At 45.6% G+C, this 25,874-nt stretch overlaps 1 protein-coding gene across 1 annotated transcript; it reads left to right on the top strand.

Annotated features, from left to right (window-relative positions):
- The first annotated feature begins 208 nt into the window (after positions 1-208).
- Positions 209-24,349, top strand: PRKRIP1 (PRKR interacting protein 1). The gene is made up of 6 exons (XM_044676453.1): positions 209-363; positions 2,073-2,151; positions 3,666-3,766; positions 5,104-5,189; positions 7,327-7,394; positions 23,652-24,349. Exons 1-6 carry the CDS (start codon positions 238-240, stop codon positions 23,741-23,743), a joined length of 552 nt encoding a protein of 183 aa, XP_044532388.1. The 5' UTR covers positions 209-237; the 3' UTR covers positions 23,744-24,349.
- The last annotated feature ends 1,525 nt before the right edge of the window (positions 24,350-25,874 follow it).

Genomic DNA, 25,874 nt, shown 5'->3' with positions numbered 1-25,874 from the left:
CTTGATTGACGATCTGATTGTACGAATTTGGCTCCGCCCACCCTGTCGCGTTCAGCCAATAAAATTCAGACCATGGTGGGTAGTACCCGAGCGCCTGCCTCCCCGGTTGCTAGGACACGTGAACGCGCCGGGGGCACGTAAGGAAGGGGAGAGACGGAGCCCAATTGCCTGGCGTCATCAATACGCGCCAGTCGCCGCAGCCGCGGTTTCCGCGGGCGGTAGAGCTCAGGCTGTACTATGGCGAGTTCGGCGGCGTCGTCTGTTCGGGCGCCGCGGCCCAAGAAGGAGCCGCAGCCGCTCGTCATCCCCAAGAACGCAGCCGAGGAGCAGCGGCTCAAGTTGGAGCGACTTATGAAGAACCCGGTGAGGGCAGAGTTGCTGTCAGAGCGGGAAACTGAAGTTGGGGGAGGGGGGGGTCCGGGGGCCTCGGGCTGCTCGGAACTGAGCAGCCTCTCCTTAAACTGCGGCCACTCGGCCACCACGGAGGCAGCCTTTCTTCTGTATTGTCCGGGGACCGGTTTGGCCATGGCTTCAGGTTGCTTCTCCCCCTCCGGGGCCCCAGGGGTTCCGAGACCCTTTTGGGCGTCTATGGGGCAACGCCATCGTCGTGATAATACTGTTGTGAATTTAATTTATAGATTTCTTTTCATTTCTTTTTCTTCTTCTTTAAACCTTTCCCTTTTGTCTTGGAATCTACACTGTATTGGTTCCAAGGCAGAAGAGTAGTTATGGACTAGACAAAGTGACCCATCCAGGAAGTATCTGAAGCCAAATTTGAACTCAGAACCCCACCCCACCCCCATCTTTACGCCTGGCTGTCTATCCACAGAGCCACCTAGCTGCCCTCTTTAAATTTTTTAAATTAAAACAAAACAAAACAAAAACACCTTACTTTACAGCTTAGAATCAAGATTTTTAATGGGTTCCAAGGAGAAGAGCAGTAAGAATTAGGCAAAAGGGGTTAAGTGATTTGCCCAGGGTCACACAGCTGGGAAGGGCCTGAGATCAGGACCTCCGATAGCTGAGAGTGGCTCTCAGTCCACCAAGCCACTTAGCTTTCTCTAACAATTTAATTTATAACCTAGTAAATGCGGATGGATGGAACTTTGAAAAACAGAAGCCCTTCATTCCTAATGATTCATGAGTGTAAAGGAGCCCTGAGGTTAGGGGGATGGAGAGGCTCTGTCCAGGGGACTCTGGCTTATGGGTAGAGCCCCAAAGAGCTTGAGGCTTTGGCTTAGGGAAGGTCAGAGGTCAGTTTTACATTTGGGGATGCTACAGGGGAGATTCCTTTACCAAGGAATTAGTTGAACCTGGATGAGATGGCACAAAGGGAAAAGGCTCTGATTTACATTCAGATCCAGGTTATGTCACTTAACACCTTTGCGACCTTGGACAAGTCGCCTAATCTCTCTGAGCCTCCACTTTCTCACAGGTGAAATGAGAGATGCTGGGGGCCTGGATCAATAAGCCTTTTCCATTTTTAAAAGTAGAACCCTACTTAGGTTCTCTGACCTCCGTCTCTTAGAATGCTAAGATGCTGTGCTATAAAGGGAAGTTCTCTCTTGACCTTTAGTATTACAAAGACTTTGAGAACAGTTATTGGGGTATCAGGTTGCTGTGGCCAGACTACACGTTGTCAGTGCTTTACTGAGGTGGAAGGAGGGCCATTAAGCCCTTCCACATGTTTGTAATCAAAGATAAATGGAATGGGGCAGCTGGGTAGCACTGGACAGAGCGTCAGATCTGGAGTCAGGTGGACCTGGTTTCGAATTTGACTTCAGGCATTTCCTGGTTGTGTGATCCTGGGCAAGTCACTTAACCCCATTTGCCTAGCCCTTGCCACTCTTCTGTCTTAGAGTAAGAGTTTAAAGGAAAAAAAGATGAACAGTTTAAGTGGCAAAATTCGGAGAACAATTTAAAGAGAGAACATTTGGACTCCAAGGAACAAAGTAAATGAGTTATAAAGACTTTTTTTTTTAATTTTTAAAAGTCTAAGGCAAATGTCAAGTAGAGCTGGGCATTGTAAACACAGCAAATGTCTAATCTAGTGTAATGTTTTAATATTGCAGGACAAAACTGTTCCTATTCCAGAAAAAATTAATGAATGGGCTCCAAGACCGCCTCCTGAATTTGTCAGAGATGTTATGGGTAATGAATTTGGGGAGAGCATCTCTCGCTAATATTTGTGTTTGTGTGTGTGTGTATGCATGCATTCTTACATGTGTATAAGAGCATTAGAGTTAGCATTTGTTCCTATGCTGATGTACATGCCTCATCCCTCTACTGGAGGCAGTGTGATATGGCAGCTGGAACCCTGGATGGCTTCTTCTGGCTCAGTCTCCACTCAGCCAGCCAGATTCCAGTGTTGCCAATGGAAGGTGCCAGAAAGGCACAGCCTGGTACAGGGGTGCCAAATGCCTTATTGCTCCCGAGCCAGATTAAAATGTAATTGGTAAATATTTAACAATTAATAAAAATACAATAGAACCCAGATATATGGTTACTATGTGGTTTTTGAGGTAAGTAGACAGCCCACAGGGATCTTTATGTACAGTTTATTGACCCTGCTTCCCATTTGAGTTTGGTACCACTGGCTTAGGTGGGGACTGGAGCTGAACTTGGTGTCAGGCAGAATTGAGTTCAACTTCTTCCTTAGACTTTTTTTTTCTGTGACCCTGGCCAAGTCATTTAACATCTCTCAACCTCACCAAATGTAAAATTGGGATAATAACAGCTGTAAAGTTTTCTGTAAAATGGAAATATTAATAACTCCTTCCACAGAATTGTATGGTAGGGTCTCTGATACTGCCTTCAAGTCCAGACTCCCAGAGCATGATGGTTGCTTTGATGCTTCTTGACCCCAAATTGCTAATAAAATGAGGAGATGTGGGAAACAATCAGAGCTGCTTATATTTCTGGAGTGCATGAACCAAAGCCATTTCCGCACAACAGTCTCATGATGTAGATATTGTAAATAAAATGATCCCCCTCAATCTCTCCATTTTTTGTGTATTTTTTTCCCTCCCAAAATGTAGGGGTTGGGTCAGATAGTCTTCCAAGTTCTCTTTGGATTGAGGTCCAGAGAGATAATTTGTTTTGAGTCACACAACCAGTAAATGTCTTAGCTAGGATTCCAGTCCCATGTTTCCTAACTCCAAGGTCATTGCTTGATCCCAGTCAGTACTTGATATTGGTTATTGCTTAGTCTTGTGATGAGAATACCATCATTTGCCATTCTCCAGTTTCCCTTCCTTTCTCTCCTTCATGTCCCATATCCAGTCAGTTGTCTAGTGCTGTTCATTCCAGCTCCATGACTTTTGTGCCTTTTCCTTCCCCTGCCCATCACTCTCATTCAGGCCTTTATCCCCTTTTTTTTTAAAATTTCTTTTTTTTCTCAAACCCTTAACTTCTGTGTATTGGCTCCTAGGTGGAAGAGTGGTAAGGGTGGGCAATGGGGGTCAAGTGACTTGCCCAGGGTCACACAGCTGGGAAGCCTTTATCCCTTTTTATCTGGCCTATTGGACTACTTTTCTCATTGGTTTCTCTCTCTGTTGTCTCCAGTCTCCTGTCTTCTCAGCTGCCAAAGCGTGAGATGCTTAGTTCTAGTTAGCACTGACAGCTTGGTTTCTGTAACATGCCTGAATATTTCTGTCCTGCTGTAGGTTCGAGTGCTGGTGCTGGCAGTGGGGAATTTCACGTTTACAGGCATCTTCGGCGCAGAGAGTATCAGAGGCAGGACTTCATGGATGCCATGGCTGAGAAGGTGAGACTCCTCTGTTTGGCTGCAGTGGCCCGCTGGGTGCTGCATCTGGGCCCAAATCTGTCACAAGGAGGCCAGGGTGTCTAAGGTGGAATTTTCTATGCAATCCTAGGCATCCTATTTTGGATGAGACACTGGCCAACTGGAGAACCCATCTGAAGAAGCCAAAACCTGGGTGAGGGTGGGAACAATTATCCCTCTTTGCCAATATCTGAAAGGGTGTCTGGAGACAGAGGAATTAGCCTTGTTGAGCAGAATTAGAAGCAACCTTCTAAAATTTCAGAGGTGCAGGGTTTGGGGTGACCTGCCAATAGGGAGCACACTGGATGCTATGTTGAGGGCATTTTCTACCTGTAACCAGGAGCCAGTGGTGGAAAGAAGGAGTTTTTAATAAAAGCTGTGGGTGACAACAGGTTCTGAGAAACACTGTCTCTTGCTAAATTATTCCTTAGGAAGGAAACAAGCATTTATGAAGCCCTTGTTCTATACCAGCGGTTCCCAAACTTTTTTGGCCTACCACTCCCTTTCCAGAAAAAATATTACTTGGCGCCCCCTGTCACATACTATCACTGCCCCCTTACAATTATTCACCACCCCCAAATGTACCTGTGGCCATCACCGCCCCACTGGATCGCTGCAGCACCCACCAGGGGGCGGTGGCGCCCACTTTGGGAATCACTGTTCTATACCAAGCACTGCTAGAAAAGCAGAAGGCAGAGATGAAGGTCGGGGCTTGAAGTCCAGAAAGTTAGAAACAGATCCAGGAGGGCAATGGAGGCAGGCTGGCCTGGGTCTGTCTGATAGTTCGGACTTAGGGAGGGACCACTAGTGGGAGGAGGAGATAGACCTTGTGGATGGACAGTCCAGCAGAGAAAGGTCCCAGGAGCAGAGGTGTCTGTTTTTTAAAAAATGACTGAATGAAAAAGCATTATTCAGTGTTTGTGCTTACTGTGTATGTGCCATGTACTGTGTTAAGCATCAGGAATGCCTGGACTTGCTCCTAACAGAGTGACTATTGTACATTGTACATTGAGTGGAGGCTTGGTTTTGAAGTCTAGAAAGTCATGGGCCATGGAGGAGCATGAAGGCAAGCTCTCCATAAAACAGAAGGTTCAGGGAGAACTGATCTATACTTGTTCTCAGACTGTGGGCAAGGCCCTTTCCTCTCCAGGCCTCAGTTTCCTACCCTGTAAAATGGAGGTGATAACACATGTACCACTTACTTCCCAAAACAGAGAAGGGGCCTCTACATTACCACAGCATGCATTGCTGCTGCCTCTATAAGAGGCCCTTCAACTTTGCTAGATGTGACTGTTTCTAAGGTGGCATTTTCTTCGCAGCAAAAAATGGATGCAGAATTCCAGGAGAGACTGCAGAGGAATAAAGTGACGGCAGAAGAGCAAACTGCGAAACGTCGGAAGAAACGGTAAGAAACTTCCCGTCAGACAGTGGGGTCTAGCCAAGAGTCATAGATGTAGCTCCTGGAGACCCCTCAAAGGGGAAGTGATTGGTCCAACGTCATGTTGGCACTGGGTTTGGTGCCCAGAGATGAGACAATAATCGTGAAGGGGAGGTGGAAGCCATTGTTCAGGGAATGGACGCAGCCTTCCTTGTGATTGAAAATGAGTCTTTAGCCAACTAATGGACCAGAAATATCTCAGATTCAAGGTTTGGAGATCTTGAGAGTTAGTAGAATTCATACCATGAGAGTATCTATTACTTTTGGGGACAGAAAGAAGCAAAATATTCTGGTTTAGCATTTTCCAATCCTGTGGAACTCCCAGGATTCTACTTGATGTGAATGGGACTCCTAGACATTGGGTGAATAGACTAATTAAATCATAGGCGGTACAAAAACCTTTATTACATGGAGCAGTTTTTCAGTATGAAAGTAAACTTAGCGTCTTCTTCCCTGCAACTTTAGTATAAAGGCTGCCGTAGGGCTAAGGAAGGATTGGTGGATTTGGGCTCCAAAGTCCTGGGTACCTGATATCTGTGTGACTTTGGGCAAGTTATGAATCTGTCTGAGCCTCAGTTTCCATATCTGCTAAATGGGGATAGTAGTTAACCTCTTCTTTCTCAGAGTTATTATAAGGATCAAATTAACTATGAAGGATGGGTCTGCCTGCTGACACTCTCCCCACTCCAGTCTCCACTTTATTCAACTACTAAAGTGATTTTCCTAGGGTGAAGGTCTGATCATGTCACTCCCCTACTCAGTAATCTCTACTGACTCCCTATTGCCTCCAAGATCAAATACAAAGTGTTCTGCTTTCAAAGCCCTTCCTAACCTGTCCCCTCCTATGTTTCCTGGCTTCTTACACCATACTCCCTGCCACATAGGCTTTGACCAAGTGACACTGGCCTACTGACTGTGTCAGTCCCACAAACTGTCCTCCATCTCTTTGCTTTGGACATTTTCTCTATCTGGCTTCCTTGCCTGGAGCTCTGTCCCTTCCCCACTCTGACTTCTGACTTCCCTAGCTTCCTTCAGATCCCAGCTAAAGTCCTACCTCCTATGGGAAGCCCCCCCCCCCCAATCCCTCTTAACTCTTGTGCCTTCTCTCTGTTAATTATTTCCTATCTATTATGTCTGTAACTTGCTCTGTGTATATTTGTTTGCGTGCTGTCTCTCTCATTAGATTGTAAGCTCCTTGAGGCCAGAAACTGTCTTTTGCCTGGGCGCTTAATAAATATCGATTGATGTAAAAGGCAACTGTTATTCACTGTTAATGGAGGGCTTACGGGGTGCTAAGTGCTGAAGACCCAAAGAAAAATCAGAAGCAATTAGCATTGTTATTTTATGTCCCTACATCTCTGGTCTCTTGATGCATTTTCAGCCCCAAATTGTTCTCTACCTTGATTGGTTTGGGAAATACTATTGTAGATTATTAATTCAACAGTCTATGCATTTTACTCCCTGCTCACACACATTGATTTTTATATTCTCTTCATTGTTGTGTTTTTAAAATAAATATTCCAAAGAGTAACAGATGAGTCCTAAATAAATGTCTCAGAGTTAAAAAAAAAAAAACAACTTTAGATATTTAAAAAAATACTTTGGGACAGCTAGGTAGCACAGGCCTGGAGTCAAGAAAGTTCATTTTCCTGAGTTCAAATCTGGCCTCAAATACTTCCTGGCTGTGTGACCTTGGGCAAGTCACTTAACCCCAGTTACCTAGTCCTTGCTGCTCTTCTGTCTTAGAAGTAAAACTAATATAGAAGGTTAGGGCATTTTTGTTTTTAAATATAAATACCTCAAGGACTCCAGATTTTACCTCTAGGTTTATCTAAATCATATAAGAGGAGAAGGAAACTGGAGCCCTTGTTGTATGAGTGAAGCCAGGCCAGATGCCCCATGCCTTGACCAAAGACTCAGATGCTGTGTTTGTTCTGGGGCAGGAGCTCTTGGGAACTTCCTCCTGACTGTTTAATCTTGTTTCCATATGCAATATTCTGAGGTTCAATGTGGAAAGTGTACAGGCTCAGGATTCCACTTTTGAAATGCGTAAGAGGTGTGTAAGACACCGAGAGCCACTGAGGGTTTCTCTTTTACTTTCCAGTCAAAAGCTTAAAGAAAAGAAGTTACTGGCTAAGAAGGCTAAGCAGGAGCAGCAGAAGCCCAAAGAAGGTAGGTGGTGATGGTCACAGCAGGGATGCCCAGTGACCAGCTTGTCAAGAAACAGCATTGTTCTATGATGGCTAGCCAGAGGGGCATTCTCAAGGGTTTTTAGAGTTTCATTCGGGGGGTCTGCTTCTTGCCTGGTCGGCCTGGGGAATATTTTCATCTTAGACTGGAGACTTTTGCTGATTTTCTGCAGTATCATCTACCCCTTTCACCTCCCCAGGAGGAAATCCTATTTATCTAAAGCATTAGAGACACAAGACTTGGCATCCAGTGCTAACTCTGCTGCATGAAAAGCCCTTTGCTCCCCAGGTCTCAGTGCCCCAAGGAGTCCTTTTCTCAAAGACCCTCAGCTGGCCTGAGAGTTCTCTCCAATCATACAAATCACACACGCTCCTTCTTGTCCACCACAGATTCTACAAAGGGAGGGAGGTGAGTGAATATGTGTGTGTGTGAGACCTTCATAAGGTTTGTGAGTAGGGAGAGGAGGCTTTTCAGGCTATTTCTCCTGGTTTCACTCAGGGCTGGGTTGAGCCTTCCTGCCCTCAAGGGTCTCTCAGTGTCCTCCCCATTGTGCCAGCTCCAGCAGAGTCTCAAAATTTTCCAGCTCATTCCCTATTCCTTTGGCACCATTTTCTTTTCCTCAGTCATCATGTCAGTGATTATGATGGGAGCATCTAAGCATGATGGTTCCATCAGCTTTAACAGAGGACCCAGTTTCTTATAGTCATTTTGCAAATCTGTCCTTTTTTTCCTGTGTATATTTTCTTTTTTTTTTTTCACCCTTGATTCCCCAGGGGATGACTGCTCTGGCGGGTGTCCGGTGTCCCATCAGCTTTGGCAGGAGTTTGGCGGACACTGGCTCAGCCCCTTGGGGCCAGGCCACAAAACTCCTGAGAGTGAGAGCTCCTGCTGCCCTTTACACGTCTGGAAGCTTGGACTAGAAATGGATTCTCTTGGGAGGAGGGGAAAGGCAGCCAGACTTTGTGCAGAGCTTTGACTACTTACAGGCTGTTTCCTTGAGTTCCTGATCTGGCAGCTGGGTTAGAGAAGTTGTCACTGATGTCCTTTTCATTCTTAGATTGGGGGCTTTAGATGCTTCGTTGTTAGTCATGGTTAATCACATTTTAAGGTTCTGCATTTTAAGAAAAATCTTGAACCTGGCTACCATATTCTGGCTTCTCCAGTGGCAGGCTTCCTTTAGACTGGTTCCACTCTTCCCTGCTTCTGCTTTATGAGAGTCTCCTGCTCAAACCTGCCCATTGTGCTCCCTGAGATTTTGCAGATGAATTTATATAGTCTAACCCACTTGCCTTTGGCAGCCATTTCCTTCTGGCTGGCATGCAAGTGTGAGTTTGCCATCTAAGGAGTTTGCCTGGTTCTTTAGAACAATTTACATGGACATAATTTCTCGATGAAATTCTCAGATAATGTTAATGTCATTTCTCTTGTCCATTTCCCGTTTTAAAAATTCATCAGTAGCTTGTTTCAATAACTTGGGATTATATTTATTGGTATGCTTTCATATTTTAAAATTACCGTCCTTTCTGGTTTATTATACATTTTCATCTCAGCTCTAACAATTCAGTGGTGTGACTGGACAGACAGCTGGCTCAGGGACTTATCCATAATAAGACTTTTCCTTCCTATTCAAATGTGGCCAGTTTTGTTGTTTAGTAGTGGCATTTACCAAATCTTTTTTTTTTTTAAATAAAGTATTCATGATACAGAGACATGAGGCTTCTGCATAATCTGCAAAGTTTGGGCCTCCCTTATTTCTTTCTCTTGAACTACATTTTTCCATGTTTCTTCCTATCTTCTCCCCTTTCCACATTTTCATTGAAGTCACCAAGTATTAGAGCATATTTTGATTTGATTTGGAGATTAATTCTCATTAAGCCTTCCATTAGATTTTTAAAAATATTGTCTCCTTAACAACCAGTGTTGGCGCAGTTATCTTATCTTCACGCTGGTCTTTTCCCATTCATGTTGCAGCGTAAAATGAGCAAATGTCCCCAGAAATATTTCTCATAACTTTTGGGCATAGAATAAAGCCTATTCTGCCAATTCCTTTGCCTCTTCAAGGAATACCTGTGAGCCAGCCTTTCGTTTAATTGTAACTTGTGTCTTGTCTTGTTGATGGCAAGAATGCCCAGATTGGTATGAGTCAGCTTCCACAGTAGTAGCATGTCAGCTTTGGGCAGGAATCCCTCTTTTAAACAATTGACAGTCAAGGGAAAGTTTGGTGAATGTCGAAAACCTGTCATTCATAACTCCTGTAGCTCCCTTCCTCCCAACTCTGCTGCTGCCATGGGAGAAGTGGAACAAGCTTTGCAAAGACAGTGTTAACTTTTCTTAACATTTGTTAAAACTTTAAAATGTTAAAAATGTTAAAATTTGATTTGGTTTCACGGGTTGCTTTGTCCAGCCTACTGACTGTCGATGTCGCTTGTTTCTGATTGGGATCAAGGATGGTGCTTGAAAGACAGGCCGCATCTCTTCACAGGGCTTGACTCAAAGCCTTTCCAGCTAGAAAGACTCCCCAGAGTGTGCTGCACTGGCAGAGCCTTCAAGGAGGCCAGAGGTCAGCTCAGTGCCACCATGATGAGATTTCATCATAACTGCTGAGAGTAGGAGTCTGTTTCTGTCTCATTCTTCTTTCTCATCTCTCAGTCTAGTAACCTGGTTGATTTTTTTTTAAGGGAAGTCAGATTAGTTGTACTTGAGCTAATGAACCCATGCTGGCTCCTGCAAATCAAAGGTGGTTTTTTTCCCCCTCCTGACAAACGGTTACATTTCCAAATACTTATCATTTGATAGTCCATTCTAGAAGTTTGTTTCTGGTCACATATACTGGTCTTCAGCTTTTGCCTCTTTTCTTCATTTTCAAAACCAGAACATCAAACTATCTGCAATTTTCTGAGATTTTCCCAGGTTCCTCTGAATGTGCAAGAGCAGAGAGAGTGGTTCCGAAACGATCCCATTTTCAAGGTCTTTCAGTCCACTCGTGGAGATTTGAGCTTGTTTAAAGACATCGATTATTTTCTTACTGTGTGCTCTCCTCTCTTGCGTTTCAGTTTTGTCATGTTCTGTGTGTTTGGGGATACAGAGAGAGGTGCAGAGGTGTAGAACCCACCCTCCTAGTCTGTCGTCTGGTCGGGGTAATGGAACAACTGTATTCTAAGATGAGTGACAGCCCAGGAAGGGCCGGAGCCACCATCTTGCTGCTTGGAAACTCTAGGATGGTGCTCCCTCCAAGGGGTTAGTGAGCTCATCCCAGTGGAGAGGCATCCCAGGGGGGCATGTTGCCGTGCTCACGTCTTCTAGAAACCACTCTTGAACCTATGCAGCTATCTATGCAGCTCTCAGGCCAGTGTCTGTGCTCACACCGTGTCACTGGCTCTTTGTGGTCCTCTAGGCCTTGGCAGCAATGCTTCAGGCTCTTCCCTTTCTTGATATATTGCAGCCTGCTCACTCCGCCATGAGCTTCTTCCTTTGGGGGATCCTCAATTTCTATTTTTCAGAGACTGGGACTTGAAGCTAAAGAATCTCCTCAGAAGAATGTGTGTATTCAGACTCTGGTCAATCCATTAGGGAGAAGCTTAAGGCGTTTGAAGGCATTGTGTGGCTGCGTATTAGCATACATGTTGATAAAGCCCGCGTGTGGGCACTGGGCACCGTCTGCACAGTCTAGATGGCATAAGAGGTCTTCATCATCTGCTTTCTTTTAAAAATCAATTTCATTTTACTGTCATTTTCCAATTCTCTACCTCCCACCTGCCCCCTCTTTACCCATTGAGAAAGCAGCAGAACAAAATCCCACATTGGCCACGTAACACACACACACACACACACACACACACACACACACACACACACACTTCAACTTGTCCACTGAGTCTATCATTTCTCTCTCAGGAAGTGGGCAACAGAAAGTCCTCTGGATTTGCCTTTGATCATTGTGTTGGTCACTGTTCCCAAGTCCTTCAGAGCTGTTTGTCCTGTTTACTTCCCTTTGTATTTGTTCATACAGTTCCCAGGTTTCTCTGAAACCATCCCCTTCATCATTTCTTATGGCACAACAGTATTTCATCATATTCATACACCATGATTTGTTCAGCTGTTCTCCAACTGTTGGGCACCCTCTCCGTTTCTAGGTCTTTGCCTCCACAGAAATTGTTGCTAGAAATATTTTTGTACAAGTGGGTCCTTATCCTCTTTCTTTGATCTCTTTGGGGTACAGACCAAGTAGTAATCTTGCTGGGTCAGAGGGTCTGTATAGTCTTAATAGCTTTTGGGTCATAGTTACAAATTGCTTCCCAGGAGGATGGATTAGTTCATGGCTCCTTCAGCAGTATATTAACCTACTTGTTTTCCTACAATCCTTCCGATGTTTGTCATTTTCCCTTTTTTTGCCAGTTTTGCCAATCTCATGGGTATGAGTTGGTACTATAGAGTAGTTTTAATTTGTATTTCTTTTATTTAAATTAGGGATAGAGAGCATTTTTTCATATAACTATTGAGATCTTGGATTTCTTCCCTCTGAAAATTTCCTATTCATATTCTTTGACTATTTACCAATTAGGGGGTGGCTCTTATTTTAAAATTTGACTTAGAAATGAGACCTTTATCAGAGAAACTTAGTGCAGATTACCCTGCCCTCAATTTCCTGCTCCTCTTCTCATTTTAGATGCATTGGTTTTGTTTGTATAAAAACTTATATAATCGAAATTGGCCATCTTTTTGTCTTCTAATAGGAATAGTTAGGTCCAAATCTTCTGAGAGATTATGGATCTTATGTAGGAAATTCTGTGATACTCTGAGCTCGAAGCAGTTGGCATAATGTCATCTTCAAACCAAAGTATCCCACAGACTTCACTGTCTCTAGGGCATCCCTCTTCCATGCTAGTGGCACACACATTTGGAGAACTTTGTTCTTTTTATTTTATTTTTATTATTTTTTTAAATTTTCTATTTTAAACCCTTAACTTCTGTGTATTGGCTCCTAGGTGGAAGAGTGGTAAGGGTGGGCAGTGGAGGTCAAGTGACTTGTCCAGGGTCACACAGCTGGGAAGTATCTGAGGTCGGATTCGAACCCAGGACCTCCCATCTCTAGGCCTGGCTCTCCATCCACTGAGCTGCCCAGCTGCCCCGTTCTTGTTTTATAAAGCCTCTCCTTGCAGTGTTAATAATCGGGGCTCTTTCTCCAACCGTACCATTTTAAAAAGTGTTTTCAAGGCTGGAAAACAACTTGTGTGTATTTTATATATGTATAGCAACACATTCACTTATGGAAATTGGAATAATCATTGGAAATCACTAGCCCAAGGTCCTATAAATACATGATAATTACACTCAAATTCTGCATATCCGCCTACCAAAAACATGATTTAAATAAGGTATAATCTTCTATCATTTTGTAACAAAGTGTACAAAAGGTTGTAAAAAAAATGCAGTTTTATCAAGTATGTATAAAAAAAAAAAAGAATGTTGCACTTTCAAGGAATCTTGTATGATTTCAGATGTGGGTACTCCTTTTTGGAAGAGAGCCTGTAGGGTGATATTTTGCTTTGCATTTTTAAATGTTTTATTTAATTTTTGTTATTTTAGGGGTGTTTTTTTTCAGTTACATGTGGAAACAATTTGACATTAAAATTCAGATTTTTTTCCCTCCCCCGTCTCCCCGAGACCATGAAGAGTCTGATATAAGTTATACCCATACTTTCATGCAATATATATGTCCATATTGTTTGTGTCATGTTAGAAATATCACACATGCAGTAGAAATCTCATGAAGGAAATATAGTGGAAGGTGGCATACTTTGATCTAATCAAATGCATTTTTGTAGCCAACAGATAACAGAGCTCAGTGAGATCTTGAGCCTTTCAGTCAATTGTGATCAGCTGTGGAGTTTCATTCGTGAAAATAAGCTATTCTCATACAGATGTTCAGAGATGGGAATGCAAACAGATAAGCCGGTCATTATTGATGGATTCTCTTTTTTTTTTTTTTTTTTTTTTTGGTATCAAAAAATTACCTATTTTCGGGGGCCGTGGCTTCTTCCCATGCCATTGGCACCTTCCCATCTTCCAGGTACCTTGATCTTGGGTTCCTGCTGCTCAGATATGCCAGTATTTTTGTTGTTGAGTAGCTGCTTCCCTGGACCTGTGCTGTTAGCATGAGAAGAGAGGGTACCGTGCCCATACACAGTTGGGCCACTTGGGGGCCCCTGTGTGACTTCTCTTGCCAGGTCTTGAGGCTGCAGCCTATAGTGCCAGCAGAGGCGTGGGCTACATATGAGCCAGAGGGCTCCTCCACAGCTCCTAGTCTAGTTTTTCTCTCCAAAGAGGATGGAAAGACAGCAAGCATCCATTGCCCTTTCCCTTTGCCCCTCCCACAATTAAGGTGTATCCTAGTCAGATCCATTCAGTAGAAACATATAAAGGACCTGAATGCTAGAATAAACTGCTGGGACGCAATGCATTCTCTCTGGCCTCCAGCAGGTTACAGTTCGAGCCCTCGAAATTTCTGAGGCCTTCCTTCCCTTGGCTTTGTTAGCAGTGTAACCAATTCCCTTGGGGTGAGTGGCTCCAGAAGCCACTCCCTCCTTCTCTGGACAGAAATCCTTCCAGCTCCATTGGCCACAGAGCTGGGTGGGATGGGACTGAGTGTTGGGTATATCAGGATTAAAAAGAAAGTGGCCCTTTTGCTGCCCCCACCATGTTTGAAAGTGGTTGTTTTTTTTTTTTTTTTCCACACATTTGGGTCTCTGGAAAGGCTGGTGTTTAGTCCAGCAGAAGTCACCTCTTTTGCGTCTTAATTTCTTCCCACCATCCTTTTACCTTTCTTTTCTTGCTCCTTTCCCCCTCCATTCCCCTGCATCAGTGTCTCTTGCTCTGACACTTCAAAATAGAAGAGAGGGTAATTCCAGGGCCTCAGAGGGTTGAAACAACAGCTTTAGGAGCTGCTGCCAAGCTCATCCCTGGCATGTTGGCAGTCTGTGATGGATTACTTAGCCACATCAACCCAGGGAAAACAGGTAGAAGTACCTGGGAGGCCTCTTTCCTTTCTTTGGGGCATGTGGTACTAAGGAGCTAGGAGCCTTTAAAAAAAGGCTTTAAATAGCTTTAAATAACTGTTGTTACATTAAACTTGGAATCTTTGAAGGCATCTGGGTGGCTCAGTGAATTGAGAGCCAGGCCCAGCCATGCGAGGTCCTGGGTTCAAATGTGACCTCAGACACTTCCTAGCTGTGTGACCCTAGGCAAGTCACTTAACCTCCATTGCCTAGCCCTTACTGTTTTTCTGCCTTAGGACCAATATACAGTATCGATTCCACAGCGTATATGTTATGTGGCAGCAATTGGACATGTTGTTCTTTGGGCTTTGCTTTAGCCAAAGTAGAGAGATTCGATGGGGAACTTGACATGGTCCTTCCATTGAAGTTAGCATGTGCTGCAGAACTCACCAGACAAAGAAATGAATAGTAAAACAAGTACGTTTTGGGAGAACCCGGTCCAGATTAGGAATGGGAGATGCCAAGGGGTTCTAGATGAGTCGGAAGCCTTGTGTCTTTATGTCATGGCAGCATTCTTCAAGAAGAGCATTGGAAAGGTATACGCTGTGGAGAGCAGGGACGTCTCACACATACACACATGTTCATGCACCTTCACATATTCGTGTGCACATCCCTGGAAATCACTTCAGTGACCACCATTTACCAGCATGAGGGCCATTTCCAGAAGGAAGATAAGAAAATGGATGTATGCAATTAGAGTAGCTCTAACCTCACCTGTCTTTTTCAGGCCATCTCTTTAGTACTTATAAGGTACCTATTACATGCCTGGTCTTGTGCTAGGCAAACTGATGACTGAGAAATGGGAACTACATTAAAGACATTGACTCTAGTGAACATCTTTGAGAAATGTCTTCTGTTGGGTTTCCAGTTAACAATCCATTCTTCCCACCCAACCTCCCATATCTCCATTGGGGGAAAAAAAAGAAAAAAGAAAAGAAAACCAAAATCCCTGTAACAAATACTTATAGTCAAGCAAAAATAATTCTCACATTGACTGTCCAAACCATGTGGTTCCATGAGCACCTTGTGTCCATGTATCTGTTATTGGAGGCGAGTAGTATCCTTTATCAGTTGTTCAGAATTCTTGAGTCTTTATTGTGTTCTAATTCTATACATTGTTCTCCTAGTTCTACTCACTTTACTTTGCATCGATTCATTGAAGTCTTCTCGGGGTTCTTTGAAATGATTCCCTTCTTCATTTCTTTCAGCACATTCACCACAAACAGAGCTGCTATAAACAGTCGTGTACATATGGGTCTTCTGCTTTCTTTGTTCTCTTTGGGCCATAAGCCTAATACGGGTATTATGACACTTCATCAAGGAGAGGGCACATTGACTGACTTCAAGGACCTAGTTCTAAATTGCTTTCCAGAACAGCTTACTCAACTTCCAGCTCTAGCAACAGGACATTTTGAGGATCTCACTGTTCAAGGAGACTCTCTACTATGAGAGCTCTGCACTGGACATCCTTTGGGATCATTCAAAGCGATCTTTGCTGGAACCTTCAAGGAATCTTGATGATTTGGCCCTGTGTTTGGAAGAAGTCCTCTTGGAGGAATAAGGTGATATTTTGCTCTACCAAACCAAATGCTTTTTTGTGATTAGCAAACAACAAACCTGTAAGTTCTCTATACTTCTCCTTTTCATGATGATCAAGATGCAGTCTGCCTGTTAAGTTCAATTCATAAGCATGCTCATGGTTTATGTCGAGATGATTCTCGATGGACTTATGTATCAACAGCTAGGAGGTGCAGTGGATAGAGATCCAGGAAGACTTGGGTTCAAATCTGGCCTCAGTCACTTACTAGCTGATTGACCCTGGGCAAATCACTTAGCCTTTATTTGCCTCAGTTTCCTCATCTGTAAAATGGGATAATAATAGCACCTTCCTCCCAGGGTTGTTCTGAGGATCAAAAGAGACAATAATTTTAAAGTGCTTAATATAGGGGTTGGCACATAGTAAGTGCTATATAAAATACTTATTCCCTTTCCTTTTCCCTTCTTTTCCTTTTCTTTTTAAAAATTGTATTGCTATGTTTTGTTGAATATAATGTTTTCCTATTCCTGTTGCTCTTTCTCCCATCAGAGAACCTCATAGCAAACAATAAAAAAAGGCAGTTCAGGAAAATAAACCATCACATCCTTTGGCCCCGACAGTCTTAGATCTTTTTTGGACCAAGCTTAGTTATTAGTGTTACACGATGTCCAGTTTCAATATTTTGGTTACATTAGTCTTTCCACTTAGATTGTTCAGTCAATGTGCATATTGTTCTCTTTGTTTGGCATCAATTCATTTAAGTCTTCCTGAACCTTCTTAAATTTGTTCTTTTTTTTTTTTTTTTTTAATGGCATAGCAGTATTCCATCCCATTCCTGAGCCCTGGTTTGGTTTAGCTTTTCCCTAATAGATGGGCCTCTACTTTATTTCTAGTAATCTGCTCTTCTTAGAAGTTCTGCTCTAAATATTTAGAAGTGCTTGAGATCTTTCAGTCTTTGACCATCTTGAGGCACATGCCGACCAGTGGGATCTCTCAGTCTTAGGGTAGGGACATTTTAGACTCTTCTTAACATAATTCCAAATGGCTTTCCAGAATGGTTGGACCAATTAACAGCTCTACCAATATATTTTTTTTAAACCCTTCTGTCTTAGTATAAGTTCTAAGACAGAAGAGTGGCAAGGGTAAGGCATTTGAGATTAAATAACTTGCCCAGGGTCACACAGCTAGGAAGTGTCTGAAGCCAGATTTGAACCAAGCCCTGCAACTCCAGGGCTGGCGCTCTGTCTGCTATGCCACTTAGCTGCCCCCTCAGTAGTTTGTTAATGTGCTCATCTTCCCACAGTTTGTTCGATGTTGATTATTCTCACCTTTTGTCATCTTTGCCGATTTCCTAGGTATCAGGTGAATCCTTGGTATTATTTTGATGGGCATTTCTCCTGTTAGTGATTTGGAGCAGTCTTTCATATTACTAAAATTTAAAGTTTTTCTTCTGAGATATTTGTTCATATCCTTTGACCACTTATCCAGTGGAGAATGGGGGATTCGAGTCTTATATTTGCATTAGTTCCCTCGATATCATTTTTTCCCCCGGAAGAAACATTAAAGGAAGACTTGATGAAGGCCAGCATACAGGAAATTTTTTTTTAAACACAAAGAAAAGCAAACAGAAAGGAATGCCTCCAGCATTTTCAGTAGATCATTTAAGGAAAGATTTTGGCAGGAGTCTCACGGGATGAGAAGGCCTTACTCCCTTGTATTCTGCACCAGTGAGAGCATGTGGCAATGTGGATGTTCTCAGCATGGATCACTTGAAGTTGAGGGCTGGGGTTAGAATTCTGGAATTCTTTTCTTTACTATAAATCAAAAGAAGCAGTAAACTAAGAAAAATCAGCACTTTGAGAAAAAAGGAAACCTCCAGGGTGCTCAGTAGCCATTGAATTTAGTTGAATGCCTGGGAGTCTGTCTGATTTCTCTGTCCTCTGTGAAGAATGGTAATGGAGTGGCTGGTGCAGAATGATGACCTTGAGACCTTGTCAGAGCTTTAGTCAAGGAAAATTTCAGTTTTGTTCATTGAAGTTTGCTTATTAAGGCTATGGAGTATATTACTGGGCATTTTTTTTAAACCTTGATCTTCCTCTCCCACCCCCCCCCCTCCAAAACCCTTACTTTCTGTCTTAGAATCAGTACTGTGTATTGGTTCCAAGGCAGAAGAGTGGTAAGGGTGGGCAATGGGGGTCAAGTGACTTGCCTAGTATCACCCAGCTAGGAAGAGTTTTGAGGCTGGGTTTGAACCAGGACCTCTTGTCTCTAGGCCTGGCTCTCTCCACAGAGCACCTAGCTGCCCTCTACTGTGTGTTTTTTTAAACTGGTCTTGTGATTTTGTAGCCAGGGGACTCCCAAGGAGGAGAGTTTTGCCAGTACAGATCTGGTCTGTGCTGTTATGTAGAGCCTTCGAGCACTGGGCACTGAGCAGTCGCAGGAAGCATCCAGAGTCAGTGGCCAGGAGGCGTCAGGGATGAGATCTGAGCCCACAGAGGCCCACTCTGCCTGCTGCACCTCACTGCCTCTGTACATTCCTCTCATGATGTGTCGTCATGTAAGGGCTGATCCTTGGCATAGTTTGTCTTTAGGCTCTCACACCAACCCTGTCAGCTAAGCAGGACAGGCCTCATCGCCATTAAATAGAAAAGTTATATAGTGCCTGGCACACAGCAGCTGTGTAATCAGTGCTTGTTGTGCATTCCACTTAGTAGTTGGTGTAAAGGATGCTGTTGGCAAGTTGTGTGGACTAGCTGTGTAGAGAGGACCTGCCCATTGGAGGTGCTGAGGTGTGGCCCTTTGCTTTAGCCTTTCAAGATCTGTTTGGGTCAGGACTCTGGTCATCCCGTTAACTGGCCTGCTCAGCTCTGCTTTGTCTGGAATTTGAGTATTCAGGGAAGACCTCCAGGAAGATGCAGATCCTGAATTTATGACAAGTATCCAGGGAGCTGGGGGTGTTTGATCCAAAGAGGAGGTGAGATTTGGCTTTAAGTATTTTTTTAAACGTTTATTAATATTCATTTTTAACCTGTTTACATACTTTATGCCCCTACTTTCCCCTTCACCCCCCACTCTCCCCCCAACCCATGGCCGACGCACATTTCCACTGGTTGTAACGTGTGTCCTTGTTCAGGACCTATTTCCAAATTGTTGGTAGTTGCATTGGTGTGGTAGTTTCGAGTCCACATCCCCAATCATGTCCGCCTCAGCCCATGCATTCAAGCAATTGTTTATCTTCTGTGTTTCCTCTCCTGCAGTCCTTCCTCTGAATGTGGTTAGCGTCTTTACCATAAATCCCTCAGAGATGTCTTGTGTCATTGCATTGCTGCTGGTACAGAAGTCCCTTACATTCGATTTTACCACAGTATATCAGTCTCTGTGTACAATGTTCTTCTGGCTCTGCTCCTTTCACTCTGCATCAGTTCCTGGAGGTCTTTCCAGTTCACATGGAACTCCTCCAGTTTATTATTCCTTTTAGCACAATAGTATTCCATCACCAGCATATACCACAGTTTGTTCAGCCATTCCCCAATTGAAGGACATACCCTCCCTTTCCAGTTCTTTGCCACTACAAAAAGCGCAGCTATAAATATTTTCGTACAAGTCTGTTTATCTATGATCTCTTTGGGGTACAAACCCAACAATGGTATGGCTGGATCAAAGGGCAGGCAGTCTTTTATAATGGCTTTAAGTATTTGAAAGGCTGTCATGTCACCCAGAGGGGAGAAGAACAACAGGTGGAAGTTGCAAAGAAGCCAATTTAGGCTTTAGATTCTTAGAAACAGTTATAGTTGTCTATCTGTCCTGGAATGGATTGTCTCCGGGGTAGTTAGTTTCTGCTTAATAGAGGTCTTGAGGCAGAGGCTGGATGGTCCCCTCTTGGGCAGATGATAGTGGGTATTCCTTTTGGATCTGGCTTTTGGAGTAGGAGGATGGTGAGGTCTCTTCCAACTCAAATTCTGTGACAGAATGTCATCTGTGCATTCATACAAATTATTGTTGACACAAAGCATAGGGCCAGAGAGGAGTCGATCCCAAAATCTCTTTGGACCATCATGTTCCATTTTGGGTGCCATCATTTAAGACAAACATTGACAAACTGACATGTGAACAGCACTCAAGTCCTCATGAAGGACAATTGGCTGTAAAAACTGGGCACGTTTGGCCTAATGAAGCAAAGACTCTGGGGAACTATGATGGTAGCTTCAAGTATCTGAAGAGCTGCCATGTCCAACAGGGACTAGACTTGTTCTGTTTGGAATCAGGAGTGGCAGATGAAAGTAATAATCAGGGAAAGATCCTAACAGTTTGAGTTGTCCAGATAGCTCCAAGACGTGGTAGCTTCTCTCTCTTTGGAGGTCTTCACGTGGAGGCCCTTGGGGACTCTTGTGTCATTTCTTTGTGTGTGGGCTGGACTGCATGACTTTAGTGACTCAGGATTTCCATCTTTCCCATTTTGTAATTCTACCCATCAGCTCTGAAAACTTCCCTTCAAATGGACACTGACGCATTAATAATCCTAAATGCACTGTCAGTGTGGCCCCAGCAGATTCACAAGGACAGCCTTAGAGACTTGTAAGCGCTCTGAGGAACTCTTGTTTCTTATGGCCACGGTGTCTCCTGATCTGTCTTGGAGCTGAGGCCAGTGTGATGTGGTCTGTTGTGAATGGAGCCATGACGATGCTTAGGCAAGAGCTTCCACCTCTCATTGGTCCCAAATCAGCCTTTTAACAATGAGTTCTAGAATTTGCCATCAATCACAACTAAGCTTATTGATGTCTATAGATTGTAGGCTGTGGCCTTTCTTTAAAACAAAAACAGAAATCCCACCACCACCACCTCCTGACCAGTTTTCATGTTCTGGCCTTTTGTAGCATCTCCTATTTTTCACAGTTTTTCAAAATGTTTGCTCAGAGGGGCTTAGCAAACTCATCTGGTTTGATCTGCCAGTCTCTGGGGATGCCATTTTTGCTCGCCTGGGAAGTTCACATTATTGAGGATCCTCTTTTCAGCAGCTCATTTTTCTTGGGTCCCACCTGCCCATTAGGCATCTTTGTTTTGTCCTTCCTGGTTCAGTAATCCTTCTTAGTAGTGAAAACAGAAGCAGAGTGACAGTGGAGCTCTCCTGCCTGTCCTCCATCATCTATTCACACACTGGACAGCAGCTCCAGCTCTAGCACAGCTCAGGGTGGACATCTGGCCTCACTTCCAAGTGACATCCTCCTGCTTGAACTCTGCCTCCAAGGGACTAGGCTTCAGCGATGGGAACTAGGGAGCTGGGGAGATTGCTGTTTTCCCCTACTCATCTTAGGACATAACAGGAATCTGAGTGGCAGATTTTTGCGTGTGCCTCTGTGCGGACTGTGGGCTGTCCATCATGGTCTGTGACCTGGCATCCACTTAAGTTGGAAGAACCTCCCTTTTCCAAGCCTCATTAAAAGTCTTCAGCTTGTCAGCTTCTCCCACCTTTGGGAGCCAGCACCCTGGGAAGGGGCATTTCAGTCTCCTCTCATTTTGAAATCCATCAGTGAGTCACAATGTCCCCTGCAGCCCTCAGCTAGCAGGAGGAGGTGTGAGCCTCTCTGTGCTTACTCGGTGAGGTTCTGATGCATTAGATTGATTAGCCAAAGGATATTGGCTTTACCACCTGGTGGAGAGTTGCTGCACACTGGGAGGTTTGCTCCTTTCTTGGAAGCCACTGAAATGGGCTGTTTTCTTCGAAGAGGGAGGAGGAGGAGGAGGGTACAAGCTGTCTTTTTGCTCTGTTCTTTTGGTTCACTGATCTCTTGCTGGAGGGTGAAGAGGAAAAGAGTTAAGAAATTCAGTGTCGAACATTTAGCTGTTGGTGCTTCTCCCCTCCCCTCCCATTCCTCCTTCCCCCTCCACATGCTGCCCCTGCCCAGGAGGCTGAGACTGGGATCCAGAGGGCACTGCCCCATTTGGGGCATTTGCAGTGTGGTTTGGTGGCTGCTAAGGGACATATGAGTCACTGGCATTTCATGCCTCAGTTATACTTAATCTTCAGTGTTATCAAGCCAGCAATAAATGACCCAGGGCTTGTTTGGAACTGTTTCATAAGATTGCTGAAAATCTACTGGGTGCCCTGTGTGGGTGGGAGCTCCACTGCTGAAGGCAATGTGACCTGATTTAAAAGACTTCAGGTCTTCTCAAAACTCCTTCCTGCCCTTCTGGAAACCGGGAAACTCCAAAAGATCTAAGATCTTAGGCTTTAGCACCTCTGTCATCATGTTCTCCAATCCTGAAGCATCTCTCCTCTCGGGAATAAAAGAAAAACAGCCTTTATAACAAATCTTTTTACTCAAGCAAAACAAATTCCTTCATTGACTGGGACCATTTTGAATCACGTGCTCATCCCTCTCTGTCAGGAGCTGACCAGAGCTGTGCAGTCAGTCAAGTAGAGTGGGTGGAACTCGAACCCTGGTGTCCACTGCCTTCAGAGAATGGTGGCCAGAGTCATGGAGAAGGAGCCTGAAATTACACCCCAGAGGCAGACCCCAGTAGAAAGAAGGCTCAGGGAGACCCGGAGGGCTGTCTTCAGGATCTGAAGGGCCTAGTATGGAAGATGCCTTTGACCCAAAAAAGTAGAAGGAGAAGCTTCCAGACCATCAGAGACAGCCTTGGGTGGCTATGGGCAGATTTCCCTTCTGTCAGGGGGCTCCCAGGAAGATGCCTGTGAGGACGGGCTGGGTTAGATGATCTCTGAGGTTCCTGCTAATCCTATGACTCTTGGTTAATTTAGTTTGCAATTCTGAGTTCTGAGCCCAATAGGGGCTGGGTTCTGGTGCACGGAAATGTCTAGGATTTTAACAGCCAGGCTCTGTGTTCACTTCCCCAAAGTGGGGATGGGGTGTCACAAGAGTAGGCAGCCCCTCTCTTTGGGAAGATGGTGGAAAAGTGGGAAGAAATAGGGTTAAGTCACTAACACTGCCCTGTGCTTTCTGACCCTTTGTTTGCATCCTGAGCTTCAGGCCACCCAGTTTTTAATTTTTCTTCAGCCTTGTCACTTTGTGTTCTGTAAAAGGGTTCTATCTAACCCAGCCTTATCTCCAGGAGCGAGGCTTTGGTGGGCCGATGAGGTGTTCCTACTTTAGAGGTCCGGAGAGCTCTCCGAGTGGAGGGCGCAGGGCCTGGGGCAGCATTGTTACAGGCTGGCCGCTTAGAGCAGCTCTCAGGACTCTGTTTGGATGGTTTCTTGCAGAATTGGGGGGCAGAGTGCTTCACAGCATTGGGATGTGTTTCTGATTTTCCCTCAGTGGATTGGCACCGTGTCCCCAGAGGCCCAGCTCAGCTTGGCCATTTCTTCCACTGAGGCCCTGCCAGGCATCCCCTGCTCACCTCAGATGGGAGAGAGCCCTTTCTGTTCAAGTAACGCCTCTGTGCCGGGCACTGGGCACCTCCATACCCAGAACTGTGGGTGATACAGCTTCCTTCTAGCTGGCTTTGTGTCCAGGACACCAGGCACTTCACGAATGTCAGGGAGTGTTGGCGATGGCTTTCTGTGTCCTCCTTTTGCCTGCTCGTTGACATGAACTGTTGAATTTGTGCCCCCTTTCTTTTTTCCCCAAAGCGTTTGAGATGCCAGCCTAGTGTGGATATACTTACAGCATCCTTCTGTCCTGTTGGCAGGCTCTGACCATTCTCAAGAGCATCCATCCAGTGACAGTGAAGAAGAGGAGGAGGAAGAAGAGGAGCAGCCCAGCTTCGTGGTGGGGAGATAATGATGGCAACGGCAGCCGCTGTGTGTGCACCGGAACAGCCCTGGGTACGAAGGGCCGAGTGTCCTGTTCTCCTGAGACCTGCGCCTTGGGAGAGACGCCTCGAATGGGCTCCCAGCCCGGACTGGTCACGGCATGGCCGTGCAGTCTGACCAAGCATGTACTGGACCTGTGTTTGCCCTAGACCGGCACCTCCTGCCAATGTGGGGCGTCCCGGGGTTCTCTCAGGCAGGGTCCTCCCTAGTGCCAAAGTGGCTGCGTGAAATGCTGTGAAATGACTTCCTGCTCGAGGGCCATATTTTCAGGCTTCTCGACAGCGACAGGGCTCAGCAGTCCGTTTCTCTTGTACAAAAAGGGCAGAAGAGTCCGTGGGCTTTGTTTAGATGCAATAAACGGCTAAGACAAAAGTCATCTGTCCCGGGTGCTGTGTGCCCAGACCGTGCTGAGAGAAGGCCAGCCAGGGGAGAGCTGCGAACCCCTCGCTAGAAGCTGATGGAGAGAGGGGGGAGGAGCCCCCCACTCCTCACCCAGGAGCCCAGAGCCTGCTTAACAGAGATGGAGAGGAGGTCTGCCGGTTAAAATGGGCTTTTTTAAAGTCTCAAATATTTTGCGTTTTCATTGGAAACACGCCCAGATCTGATAGCCTTTAATAACTCTGGTGTGTACTGTGAATCCCTAATTGAGGATATGGAAATAGGGCAGAGCTGAGTGCTGCAGGGCCAGGAGGTGTGTGCGGAATCCAGATGGGCTGGGGGAGGGGGGCCCCCCTGCCGTGTGGCGGAGGCTTTTTAGATCATGGTTTCCAGTAGAAAAAGGAGAAAGCAGTAGATCTGGGATGAAGGAAGTGAGATGATGACCAGCAGGTGAGGAAAGGCCCAAAGCCGGGGCCAGAGCCCGGAGAGCAAAGGACTTTGTTCTGCTGCCAAATCCTCAGGAAATGGCCCAACCCCAGGCCTGGAGGGGAGGGCAGCAGGGCTGGGCGCCAGAGGGTGGGCCAGAGGGTCCCTGTGGAAGACAGCGTGAAGGAACGATCCTATGGGGGGTGGAGGGGTGTGGAACGGCCTGGGAGAGGAGTGGAGCCACTTGTCTTTCCTCCTTCCCTAGGAGAACTGGGCACGGCTCACGCCATGTCTTCTAGACTCGTGGACACACACAGGGCCGGGTGGGGGCCGCTTTGTTCTTTACCCACCAGACCAAAACCGACCACAGCCCTTTGTGAAACAGCCCCTGGCCAGTTGTGAAACTTGTTTTTCTGTCCTCCTGGTCGTTCTTGGGTCCCTTTTTTCTCCTTTTGGGCCATGTTCCCTTTAACAGTCACACCGAGATGAGTGACGCTTTGTTTCCATGTGTGCCGCCTGCTTGATTGAACTTGATTGCTTCTTGTGGGGTTTCTGGGAGACTCTTGAAGCCAGCCTCACCCAGGCACCAGGCAACTGGTGAGCGCCTCCTGGGTGCCAGGCCCTGGGTGCCAGGCCCTGGGCAGCGTGTCACGGCATTCACAACCTCTAGCTTAGCAGACTAGCTAAGACGTGGCCGAGGAAGAGTCGGTCCTTGGCAGGCCCTCCCGGGCCCTGCCTTTTGGCCTCGCAGCTGGGTCTGTGAACAAACACTAAAGGAGGACTTTGCTCTAAGAAATTGCCTTGGGCAGCCCCTCTGTCCCGCTTCCCAAACAGGAACACTGTTACAAAAGGGACTCTGCCATTGCAGGAGGTTCAGGGAGGGTTTCTTAGCCCCTTTTCCCCCTTCACAGCCCTCACCGTCCATCTTAGAATCAATTCTGCAGATCGGGTCCAAGGCAGAAGGGGAGGAGAAAGGGCCAAGCAGTGGGATTTAGGGGACTTGCCCAACGTTGTCACCCAGCTGGGAAGTGGCTGAGGCCAGATGTGGACCCGGGACTTCCCTGAGCTCCCTAGGAGGGAGTCACTGTGAGCTCCTGGACTGTTTGGAGAAGAGTGGGGATCCCTGGGGATCCCCCAACCCCAGAGTGGTTCGAATGGTGTCAGCCAGAGACCGGGCCAAGATTCCAGCCTGCATGCCACAGGGAGAGCCTGCCGGGGCCCCATCCCCTGCCCATCGTTGTTCTAGTCACTGGGTTCTCTGGGGCGCCTAAACAACTCAGTTCATAAAAATGGGC

The sequence above is a fragment of the Gracilinanus agilis genome, chromosome 4, assembly GCF_016433145.1.
Source record: "Gracilinanus agilis isolate LMUSP501 chromosome 4, AgileGrace, whole genome shotgun sequence".
Taxonomy (NCBI): Eukaryota; Metazoa; Chordata; class Mammalia; order Didelphimorphia; family Didelphidae; genus Gracilinanus; species Gracilinanus agilis.
The sequence above is the reverse complement of the archived record's forward strand: the minus strand, read 5'-3'. Positions and strand labels throughout refer to the sequence as shown.

Bases quoted from the DNA above. Each gene is read 5' to 3' on its own strand.
- PRKRIP1 (XM_044676453.1), top strand. From the start codon at position 238: ATGGCGAGTTCGGCGGCGTCGTCTGTTCGGGCGCCGCGGCCCAAGAAG. The intron at 3,767-5,103 runs GTGAGACTCCTC...TTTTCTTCGCAG, and splicing joins TGGATGCCATGGCTGAGAAG to CAAAAAATGGATGCAGAATT. The intron at 5,190-7,326 runs GTAAGAAACTTC...TTTACTTTCCAG, and splicing joins GCGAAACGTCGGAAGAAACG to TCAAAAGCTTAAAGAAAAGA.